At 35.8% G+C, this 12,902-nt stretch overlaps 1 protein-coding gene across 1 annotated transcript in view; it reads right to left on the bottom strand.

Moving 5' to 3' along the window:
- Positions 1-12,902, bottom strand: part of LOC121431309 (laminin subunit alpha-2-like) — a 160,945-nt gene that overhangs the window by 43,839 nt on the left and 104,204 nt on the right. Inside the window, exons 5-6 of the mRNA XM_041628820.1 lie at positions 2,040-2,159; positions 1,474-1,575 (exon numbers count right to left, since the gene is read on the bottom strand). Coding sequence (XP_041484754.1) covers positions 1,474-1,575; positions 2,040-2,159 — 222 coding nt within the window. The remainder of the gene's footprint in view (positions 1-1,473; positions 1,576-2,039; positions 2,160-12,902) is intronic.

Genomic DNA, 12,902 nt, shown 5'->3' with positions numbered 1-12,902 from the left:
AAAGTCATCCATCGCTGGCGAGCCAGAACTCCAGGGTACCCCTGCCTAACTTCTGCCGCCTTGCAAATTACCAACTGATACACATTCTCTTTTCCATCCCTTTTCTTAAGTCATGCATGTCAGCAGTAGATAGCACATTTGGAGTGACCTTTGACCCTCTGGGACACCCTCAGGTGACCCTAGGACATTCCAAAGAATGCTGTTATATTGAATAATTGGTAGGTTTCTTGCCACTGTTCTTGGAGCTGTCAGGTTCATTCTCAAGGACATATCGCTACTAGGGGCCACACCCCCCTCAAGGCAATAGTATATAATATTTCATGGTGAATAGTAATCACTATACCATGGTGTCTGGGGCATAGCGAGGTGTTTAAAGGTGGTGTTTCAGACACCTGAAGAAACATTTTTTATTCTATAATTATGAGGCCTTAGCAAACATATGAAATATCATTTAGATTTCTATAGATGTCATTGGATGGGATTGATTAATAGGTTAGGGGGAAACACTAGAAGATTAATGTCTGCATCCATCCAAATCAAGTCACTGTGTAACTATTTCCTCTAGGCTTGACATTTGAAAAGATGATGATTTCACAAAAACCCTATTAAAATTCTACTTAAATTTCCGATATTATGAAGATCAAGGAAAAAATTGGAGAGGAGGAAATATCAAAATTTGATATGCAATTGGTAAAGTTGGCAATCCAAATTACAACTACACCTTTTTATGGACATTTGTCTTGGATATAACCAGTCATATCGTTTCCCTATATAAAATTTTGTCTGCTAAAATGCATTTACAGAAAGAGAAAAAACAGGATAGACAATTTTTCAAATAAATTACTCTTTAGGGAGTGATTGAAAACCAAACTTCCAGAAAATGATAACCTTGAAATTGGAGAGAGGCATCCATTCCACCAAACTGTAGCCCCAGTTACAGACTATTAGAGACATGATTGGTGGAATTCATCTTTCAGGAGAGAAAGGTGAATAAAAGATATTTATGCTTTGAATGCAATTTGTAATAATAGGTAACTTGATTATTACTAACAGATAAAACTTTGTCATATAGAGCACCAACAATGAAAAAGTTTTAATCTTTGGCATCTGATTTTTAGGTTAACACCTAAAGGTTTTTAATCTTTGGCACCTTGTCTCTTGGTTAACACATATTAACAACTTTAATATATAAATATATACTTAACACAAGAATTAACTACTTCTCCTGCTGTATTTTCCCCGTTCCTATATGGGAGGGTTTATGGGGGTTGTTGATACTGTTTCTTTCTTTCTGTCATTATTTATATTTCGGGCTGAAACTCCTTTTCTGGGGTAATTGGTTTCTATTCACTTGATTTCCAGCTAGTGGGTTGAATTGGGATGAAATTAGGATCTTATATTCATATATCAAAATTTATAGACACTCACATAGACATTGTACACCTTCAAGCTATTATCAATATTCCAACTTACCAGATCATTTGGTCCAGCAAAAGCATTTAATATACATTGCTCAGCATGACCAAAACATATACACTGACCTCCCACTGATATGTCCTTGATTGAATAATAGTACTGAAACAAACAAAAAATGAACAAAGTAAATTATCATACTGAATCTCGAAGCGATACATCATTCATTTATACTTACTTTATTCTGACATAAAATCTAATTGCATTTATGATAAACAAATGTAAATGGTATTTTCTGTTTGCTCATAACATACATTTCACATACTTAAATATAAGTCTAATTTCTCTATAAAAAAAAGTGAAGAATTTTTTTCTTATTTCTATGAATATTTAAACATTAATTTGGATGTACACTGCAAAATCGTTATGTGTTCCTCTCATTTTTTGCACATTCGTCAGGCAAACTCTTTTATTACCATGATTAATTGTACAATTTCAGCTAAATAAATGACCAATTTTATGGAGAAAATTTGACAATTTATTAGTGTTTTGCTCAACAATTGGTTTCAAATTCATATTTTTTCAACAAACATTTTTTTGTGTGTTATCTTATATTCTTTTCTTACCCTCCTCGAGACTATAGGATCGACGTATCGTATACCGCGGCTGTTAAAGGTCATAAGGTCGGCGTGTAAAGTTCGGATCTGTTGAAGGCGAAGTCTAATGAAACGAGCTGATGTAAATTCCTACAGGAAAAAGAAATAAAGACAGCATTTGTTTGGTGTTACATAACAGTTTAGAAGAAACTTTAAATGAAATGAAAGTATAATTATTTGAATAATTGTAGGGTGCATCAACCTCAACTTATGAATTAAAAATCCCTGATATTTTCTGATCAGGAATTTCACGCAGGTGAGAAATTACCAGGTATTTAGCCAGTGTGATTGGTGATAAAAAAAACTATTTAAAAAACTGTTCAAATCCACAAAAAGTAATCACAATTAAGTAAGGAATTTTCAAAACTACAAGAACTTTTGAGAGAATTTTGCCACGGTTGCCAGGATAATTTGAAAAGTAATAAGTATTACCATAAGATCTATTATCTGATACACCGACATGCAGTCTGATATTTTGTGAATGACCTAATATATTCACAACTTTAAAAGAAATCAACCACAATGTACAAAGAAAAGGAAACATGGGCTTGAGAAGCAAATTAAATTAATTTAACTGATGAATAATTATAAAGAGATATCATAATGATAACTGACGACATAGTAATAAGTAATAAACATTGATTTCATTCAAGCATAACACTTTACATGTATTATTTGCAACTGACCTAAATCTGAAGTGGGTAGATCTAAATTTATTCCCTACTTTATGAGTTCAATATTTTCAGAAGCTGTATAGCGCTACCATCGATGCACACAACCACAAATGAGCGTTAGATTCCACAAATGGGTGTTATCGCCTAATTAGTAGTATTCGGAAGGTCCGATACACACAAATGAAGGATTAAACATGAAAAGGCATCAGATTTAGAGAAAACCACCCATTACTGAATTTCTCATGGTTTAAGGGACCACAGGAGAGATGTGACTTGGATAATTTCATTTCATATAACCACCGGGAGGAAATCATTACACCACTTAGGTCAACCCAAGAACCTATCTGCTTTTGTGCTCTGCAACTGGAGAGCAAATAATTGCGGAGGGCCTTTACCCCAAAAGGGTGTGTTCATGCACTCAAATTTCTGAAGCAATCACAACGTGCGTGCACGAAACACTGCTTTTCAGAAGACCGTTCAGTTGGATTGTTTCTCAAACTTCTGAAACTCACCAGAGGATTCTATGATGTATATAAGTAAATTTGAATTGTATACAATACATGCCAAAACCAGAAGAAATCTGCAGTGCTCAGAAAAATTATTCTCATCTTTGCTGCATTCCACTTATTTTCAAAACCTGTTTTTAGGCAGAATTGCCATTGAAACGCACCTTGTTTCACCTCATTTTGAACGATTTTAAATAATTACTAACTGCTAAAATATTAAGTGAACCAAACCATGGTTTGAATTAAAAATTTTGAAAAGCCTTTTTCGAGGGGGGCATCAATTGAACCCCACCCCGCCCCCTTTTCCAACCAAGGCCATTCACCATCAATGAAAAGGAAAAAAAAATAGGTTCATGATAATTATGTGAACACACATCATCATCAAAGGGGGACCTCTGTCAACGGCATAGGATGAAGATGAAAAGAAAGCAATCTTCATATCAAAACTTTACCTTTCATTGTCAATATTTGACTGAGGCACTTTCAAACTCAACTTCACCGAGGTCAAGCATATTGGGCGTTCAAATAGATTCGATCCAACAAGAGTTTGTTCTCTTCCGCTCAATACACTGTTTCATGTATGCTGGCCTGCTGCTATGCAATTAGACAAACATGCAGGTTTTTATGAGTGTACCATTGGTCTTTAGTTTGATCCAGCCTACATGATGGAAATACATCAGAGATATGGGTGATTTTGTCCCCATGATATCCCAAATCTGCCATATAATCCCCCAAATTGACTGTTTCGGGGCAACAGTTTTGTATAAGAGTTGCCCACAGTTCTGCCACAATCAATATTGAAAATATCTAGAAAATCAATATTCTATATTTCGCACTATAATCATATTTCCATTACACTTCATTCTTATTAAGAACAAGAGTAGCCCTTGAAATGAAAGAAATAGCCCCTAAAATTAGAAAATATTTGCTTAGAATCACCCAAGTACTTGCCACAATCAATAAATGAAAATATTTGCAAATTCAATAATGTACACTTGACAGTTGACAGTATGAAAATATTCCCATTTACACTTTAATTACTGGTTGAACAAATAAGAAGCCCTTGCAATGAAAGGAATAGCTCAAAAAATTCAGCTCTTGCCCAAATTTGAAATTTAAAGTAGCCCCTAAAAATAGAATACATTTCCACCAATGTTTTGATCATAGCATAAAGTTCTACAGTAGATTTTTTGATACCCTCTAACAATTTGTATTTACTGGTTAGTTATAAAGATGTTCACTGGTTTAATACATGGGATTTTGAAAGCTTCATTATCAGTTTGTTACAAGCTCAAAGTGCTGCCAATAAAGTACACTGTACGTTATCTTAAATAAGCCCTTAAAAAGTTTTTGAATGCCCATTTGCAGATGCACATTATAATCTAAGACAGAAAACTATAAACTGTAAACCGGTGTGATGGCTTGGTTGGTAAGAGTGTCCGTCTCACAACCAGGAGATCGGGAGTTCAACCCCCGGCCACATCAGACCAAAAAGACGTTAAAAGATGTGAGTTGCAATTACCCTGTTTAGTGTTGGGATAGAGCAACATCCATCTGGCCCTGCACAGTGACTTCCAGGCCCATGATAAATTGGGCAAAATTACTTTTCTGACCATTTCTATTTCAGATTTATATTTCAACCAATCAAGTATCGACTATCGATTGTCATTTTTCCACTTTTCATAAAATTGTTCAGAGTATATCAATCCTAAAATTCTTTAACCTTTATCAATGAAATAAGCAAAAAAAAATTGATTAAGGGACTGCGATTCGGTCAATCCTCAAAATCAAATAGGTAAAGACCAACCCAAACCTACCAACCGGCATAAAACTATTTGCTTAGCTGCATTATGACAAGCAGAATTGGGTACAAGAAGAAAGAAAATCAGGGGAAAGAAATACATAATAGAGCAAGAAAAACTTCCTTTCTGAATCCCTGAATGGGAGTCCTGCTGGAGGCATGAAATAAAAGGTCGAAAAGCCACACTTTATTCAATGGGGTTCTATCCACGAGGCAATGTAAATAGGGAATCGTGAAAGGCCCAATATTAGTAAAAATGCCATTTATTATCTTATGGTCTTCTGGTTGAACTTGTAAAGAAAACAGTTGGGACTTTGGGGAAATAAAACCGTTTTAAAACCCACACAAGACGAGGTTGAATTGGGGAAATTTTAACGTTTCCAAACAAGAGACACCGGCGAATTCCTCCCTTGTTGTCATTTCGGTGAGCACGTTGAACAAAGTTCTTTAATTTACTTGATGGGTTGGGCAAGAAAGGCACAAAACTGCGAGATAGCTGAATCACATCGTGATGATTTCACAAGTTCAATAATCTATTCCCAGACAGCATTTATGCATGGCCCGTTTGCAAGAATCTCAAAGTTCAGATAAAGGTTATTCACTACATAAAGCTGCAAGAATTTGTTTTCTCATTTTATGTGATGAAGATGAGTACCGACTTCCCTAGATATATGTGAGTAAAGCCATTGGAAGTTCCAGAGAGAAGTAGGGTGTCTTGCCCATGTAATCATTATTTTTGAATCATGACTTCTTCATCCCCTCTTTATTTTGTTATACTGATAAATTATCTTAAAGGACAAGTCCACCCCAACAAAAAATTGATTTGAATAAAAACAGAAAATTTCATCAAAATCGGATGTAAAATAAGAAAGTTATGGCATTTTTTAAGTTTTGCTTCATTTCACAAAACAGCTACATGCACATCTCGGGCGGTATGCAGATGAGGGAACAGATGACATCACTCACTCACTATTTCTTTTGTATTTTATTATATGAAATATGAAATATTTTTATTTTCTCGTCATTGTCATGTGAAATGAAGTTTCATTCCTCCCTGAACATGTGGAATTCCATTATTTTAACATATTGTGCTTCAGGCAAGGAGGTCCTAATCCTTCGTAAAAATTGAAATATTGTACCAATCAAACAATAAAAAAAAAGAAATAGTGAGTGAGTGACATCATCAACTCTCTCATTTGGATGTAACTGGCTCGTTCATATAAATATTTTGTTGAAAATAAGTGAAACTTTGAAATGTCATAACTTTCTTATTTTACATCCGATTTCGATCAAATTTTCAGCATTGTGCTTGTCTGATTTTTCTCTATTGAATCAAATCAACATTTTTCTGAGGTGGACTTGACCTTTAAAAAAACTTTGAATTAGTCTAAGTAGGTCTTTGATTTGTATTTTTGAAGCCTTGAATAAATTCTAAAAAAGGAGAGAAAAAATGCAAATTACTAGTAATATTTATCCTATAATGAGATTTGAACACACCACTTTGCCACTGTAAGCACAAGGATTATCCCTAGGTCCATTGATGGGTTGCTCAGTTCTACCTGAATATTCATTAGGTGTAGTCATTGAGTCTGCAGGAATAAACTATATTCTGGACACCAAGAACAGATAGTCATACGGGAAAAATGAGCATCCTGCCAATCCCCCTCCCAAAAAACATGAAACAAAACAAAACACTTTTAGTGTGGCCTTCCTTCAAATTCATTGCCTTTTCATTGTTTTTTTTTGGGGGGGCAGTTTTTTTTCACATCATCCCAACATCAGGAATAAGTGTGGTGTGACAACTATCAAAAGAAAATAAATTTAACATTCCTAGATATAACCCAATTATGAACATAGCACACAGACAACCAAATCTCTGTAGGTTGAATTTCACAATCAATTAGATTTTTTTCCAATTACATTGTTGGAGCCAGCCCTCAAAGCAAGTTCATTCTACACTGTCGCCTTGCATGGCGGTGACATATGAGAGGGCAAAACATGTGTATATGCCACTAACAATATCGCAACTGTTAAAAGATGGATTAGTAGCAATAAATTAGGGTGTCACTTTCTTTGCTATGTTTCTTCATCATCATAAAATAATCTATTAAAAAACATGAAGCATTAATCAAAATTGTAAATTTGTGTTGACACCCAGGTTCAATGGGGGGCCCTCAATAGACTACATGAATATGGCTGGAATACCAAATTCAAAGAAATTTTTCATATTTCACTCATTGAATTTCTTCTTTGTATACATATCCAATGCCTATGATTTTTTCATATCTGTATTCAATTATTGCTAATTCTTTGAAAATAGATTTGTAAAGGCCTGGTCACACCGCCCGAGCATTGTTGGAGCGGTCGTGGAGCGCTAGGGAGAGGAGGTCGAATTTCGCTCACAAAATTGGGGAAAAATCAAAAACAAAAATCAAAAACAAAATAAAAACAATTGAAATAAAAAATGGGGAACGGGAGCAAGCAGTGATTATTTTTTCTCTCCACTCCACGACCGCTCCAAAAACGCTCGGGCGGTGTGACCATGCCTTTAGTACGATAATTGGTGAGCAGTGAACCTGATACGTGAGAACATAGTCCCAGTGTGTTGTAAGGCAAGCAACAACTGTAAATTTTCAAGCATTCATGATGGAAAGTAGTTTACTGTGACAGAAACAATGTCTGAAGAAAATGAGACCTGTTGATTGAATCGAGTATACGGTTCTAACAGTAGAGGTTCTAACATTCTCATATAATATGTCACTAAATCTCATGATTGATATTTCTCATTTTCTGAACAAAATCCCAGAGATTCCACTAAGGCATATAAATCTATACATGCAAACAACCACAGATATTCAAAACTCTAAAAAAAAATGTTTGATTTTTCAAATACTACCTTATTCAGGAATTTATGCTTATGAACATTTCAGCTCCAAAAACAAACATTGCAAACTGTATAAAGCAGGCCTACTACCACAGAATTTTAGATCACAAAAAAACTAAGACAAAATTTAAATTAAAGTTAATATATTCACATGTCTACCCTTTTTTTTTTCCTTTTTCTTTTTTTTGGGGGGTTCACAAACTTCACATCCTAACCCATCATGCAAGTATTCCTTCAACTCTGCCTTAAAAGCTTGATTTCCTTTACACATTCCTGGTCATGTGCACTTACAACAATATAGCTGTAAGCCTGGCCCACCTTTATAAAAATCATATTAAAATTCAAAGCATACATGTAGGATAAAATATGTCTTTGGCTCCCATATACAAGGCATTGACATATACTGAGTGTTCTGATTCAAAGATGTTCGTAAATTCTGTATGACTAAAGAAAAAGGGTAAGGAACTGAAAAAAGAAATATCATTCAGAACAATTCACAGATTCTTTATAACTCAGTCTAAGTGAAATAATCCACATATCTATTTCAGGTTGTTATCAATTGATTAGATCTCGGTCATATCTAGGCAAATGGGTACAGAATTGTACTTCCCTAAGCTCTCTATCTTCACCATTTATTAGCTGTACGTACATATCTCATCGTCACAAGTGTTCAGTTCAATTAAATCAAGGCCATGTCTACACAAATCTGTCATAGATAAATTTCAATTCATGTAGATTGCTTTAATAATCAAAGAAACTGCCTCAAAATGATGAGAAAACATTTGTGATGCCCAAAATAAAAGTATACTAAGATTTGGAGCTTGCTCAATAGAAAAATACAAAATGAATTTCAAGACTGCTGGAAGTCACATGCAGTATGCACTGCACACATTTTTGCAAGTATGTTCAGCCCAAACATCATTGGTCATTTTGGGGTCATATAAGCAAGGCTCGACATTAGCGGTGGCCCGGTGGCCCGGGGCCACCAAAAATTCATCTCGGGCAACCATTATTGAAAAAATGTTAAGTTTTGGTGGCCCGAATCGGGCAACCAATAATTTTCAAAGTAGCGCAATTTTTCTCCCGATTTTGCATGCATTTATCAACCTTCTACAGTTAAAATTGCAAGCCAATTCGTCATGCGCCTTTTTTGTTAATCTACACACAAATACACACACACAAAGAGTGCATAGTCATGACAGTATGTAGGCCTACCGCTAGCATACAGTACCTATTATTCAGCCGGCCGCGCCGGCTGTCTGGCTGAGCTTTGCATGCATGAAACCAATGCAGCTAGCTGTGCACGAGCAGACTATTCAGACCCAGGGAGCTGCGATACGAAATGTTACTGCTAAGAAATCTTCCCCAGAACTTTGGAAATCTACGTCAAAGTCACATTTTACACCAATGAAATGCCCTTCTACAGTCCATATTACTGAAACCTGATTAATTGCAAGCATTAAAAGGAGGAATTATGACCTCTCTTTTGACTCAAAAAGACCGATTTCCAAATGCATTAATACACATAGGTGAGTACATCACAGTCCCATATGTGCATTTGTATGTATGTTGATATTTGGTTTATTTCAAAGCTGTGTCTCTTTGAGCCAAAAATAAATAGGCCGCTCTTTCTTTCTTGCTTACAAATGACTTCTTAAACCACTCTTAAGGAAGTAAATACTTTGGGAAGGCATTTCATTGATGTGACATGTGAATTTTTTTCCATCATTTTGTCAAATATAGGGAAGGAATTGTCTCACTGTTTTTTCCAGATAACTTTTGCCATTTTATTTTTTTCTTTCATTTTTTTCAGTGATTAAACCATTTATACCCCTTCCCATTGAAAATACCTGATTAAAGAACATGTTTCTACTGAATAATAATAATTTTCCCCATTTTTTGATAATTTTGTTTTATTTATTTTTCTTAAATTTTCTTTTGTTTTTCTCAAATTTTTTTTATGACCTGTTCTTTGTTTTTTTCTTTCTTCATTTTTTCTTTTGTTTTATGCAAAGTAAAATAACAGCAAGCACAATTTATATACAAGATGTACAAAGAATAGTGGTACGTGTTAGTGATTGCAGAATATTTCAGTTTGTTTTATTCATTTTTAATTAATGTTTTTCTTTATATTTTTCGGGCCACCAAACTTTATTAGTGGGCCACCAAAAAAAATTATTTGAAGGTTTTGGTGGCCCGAACGGGCCACCACCAAAAAAAGTTAATGTGGAGCCTTGATATAAGTATCTGCCAAGTAATCTTTCACCTTTTATTAAAAAGATATTTAGTGTTGTAATGACATGAAAAAACTAAAAAAAAAGTAAAAAAATTTCCCAGAAGGATTTCCTTAAAGGAACGACCCCCCCCCCCCCCCCCGCAGTAAAACTTCCATTTCTAACCTTATACATTCACTAATAGTATTTTCAAAGTTTTTGTTAAATTAGAATGATTTATTATGGCATGCTTGACTTGACCTAGCAAGTATCATAAACTTTCCATAATAATCATCTCCTAATATTATCTAAACATTGTCATTTTTTATGAGAGGAAGTAAACCACAATACATCTATTCAGAAGCCTGGAGATGACTGAAATTGGGATCTCTCCAAGTGCAATCAGTGTGCATTTGACTATCACAAGATTTTAAAGGGCTAAGTTATGAATGTTTAAATCTTAGATGGGGGAGCATGGGGGAGCTTGGGTTGCTTGGGGGACATAAACCCCCTAAGGTTTTGCAACCATGAAAAGGGGGAGAAAAAGAATGAAAGGAGAAATAAAGGGGTGAAATGATATTCTTTTCTGAAATTAAATCAAAGTCTATCACAGGTCAGATTTTGTTATTAAAAAGGTTAACATTCAGCATTATAAAAATATTGCCCCATACACCATATCTGCCCCCTCAAAATGTTTGGCTTATCACACCTCTGGTTCAAACATAGGACAATAAGCCTATGATGACTTGTAGTTTTATGTATAAAGAGAATATGTATATTCATAAATGGATTGAAAAAATTAGTTTAAAAAATGCAGATAATATACATTCCAATCCTCGATGCATACTGTTATACCACAGTCATTCTTCATGCAAGAAACACTTATACCCTTTTTACACAGGCTAAAATTTCCTTAACCCCGTACTATAGGTGGGGCTAAATTGCCATTTAGCCCCACCTATAGTACGGGGTTAAGCTTAGCCCACTTTCTTTTTACACAGCATTTTTGCAAAGTGGGCTAACCCCACCTATAGTACAGGATTATTTGGCCCTGCAAAAAGCAGGGTTATCCCACCAATTGCGGTGCTAAGAGCAATAGTACGGGGTTAAGATCGCATGTGTAAAACGAAAGTGGGCTAAGCTTAACCCCGTACTATAGGTGGGGCTAAATGGCAATTTGGCCCCACCTATAGTACGGGGTTAAGGAAATTTTAGCGTGTGTAAAAAGTGTACGAGTGAAGTACTTGTACTACGAATGATCGACAAAAACCACTAGTCCGGGGTTAGCGAGTTTCGTGTGTAAAAAGCAAGCATTCCTTATCCGGGGTTAGCAATAACAATTTGGCATGTGTGAAAAGGAAAAAAAATAGTACAGGGTTAAGGATAGTACGGGGTTAGCGATAGTCCGGGGTTAAGAAAATCCTGTGTAAAAAGGGTATTAGTCCATAAAAAGAGGGGAACCATTGAAAAATACATGTTCTCCCCCACAATCTTCCAATTATTATGGGGGTTTTATCCCTCTCAATCACTAAGAGGCCGTTCTCATTACGCTTTCTAAAACTAGTTTACTGGAAACCGATTCAGGAAACCAGTTTGGAAGATCGCTTTGCTAGCGTTCCCACTTGATCACACGAAAGTGGTTTTCAAGATCACTTCAAGTAAAGCGCTCTTGTTGCTATGGAAACGCTCTCATACCTCTTTCATAAACCCCATTAAAATGAATTAGGCGGCTAATAGCAGCATAATTTGGTCGTAAAATTGGAGGAGGACAAGAGTTATCCGCATTACTCTGATGCTGCTATTATCCGCATAATAGCAGCATCGGGACAAGATTTTGAGTTTATGAACGCATTTCCAAATGAAAAATTATCCGCATAATAGCAGCATCGGGACAAGATTTTGAGTTTATGAACGCATTTCCAAATAATGCGGATAATTGCCATGGTGCGGTCACAAGGTCACCCTTTTCCAACACAACCGCATCGGAGGGGGCGTGTCCAGTTGTCATGGCGATTATCCGCCTTTTTCAGGACGGGCACTCGTAAAAATAATGCGGCTTATTTTCGGAGTTTATGAACGCAATTTTTATTGAATTATCCGCATTACTCTTAGGCGGCTAATTGGAGGAAAGGTTTATGAAAAGGGTACGGTGGGGTGACACGTTTCGCGCGAAATTCGAAACCGCAACATAGGCATTCTACACCTGTCGTGTGGAGTAGCGCGCTCAAAAAGTGCGAAGATCGCTTCACGAAGAACGGTTGTGTCCTCACTTACGCTAAAACCACTTTAACAAGGCAAAACGATCTTGAAAACTACATCGCGAGGTGGTTTTCCAAACTGGTTTGGAAGATCGCTTCCAAGACCGCTTTGACCGTTCTCACTTCACGTTAAACTAGTTTCCACTAAACTAGTTTCCAGTAAACTAGTTTTAGGAACGTAGTGAGAACAGCCCAAAGATTAACAGCTAAGTTACAAACAGCCCTTTAACTTCTTCGTAAATTCCAGGCATTAACACAGATAAAATCCTATTACTAAATTCAAAGACATTTTGACAGTTAATATATTTATGAGGGATGCTCATTATGAGGACCTCTCAGGCAATTTTGAATTCTCAATTACGATCCCCTACAAATTTGGCTCATAGGGAGAAAATCAGGTTCCTTTCATTCATTCAATCTTACAAATTGGATTTGTAGGCTGACATTCTGCCCAATTATAGTCACACGGTTATGCTCAGGGGTCCCAGGGATCTTCA

The sequence above is a fragment of the Lytechinus variegatus genome, chromosome 17 (assembly GCF_018143015.1).
Source record: "Lytechinus variegatus isolate NC3 chromosome 17, Lvar_3.0, whole genome shotgun sequence".
NCBI classification, from domain to species: domain Eukaryota; kingdom Metazoa; phylum Echinodermata; class Echinoidea; order Temnopleuroida; family Toxopneustidae; genus Lytechinus; species Lytechinus variegatus.
This window is presented reverse-complemented; position numbering and strand designations above follow the sequence as displayed.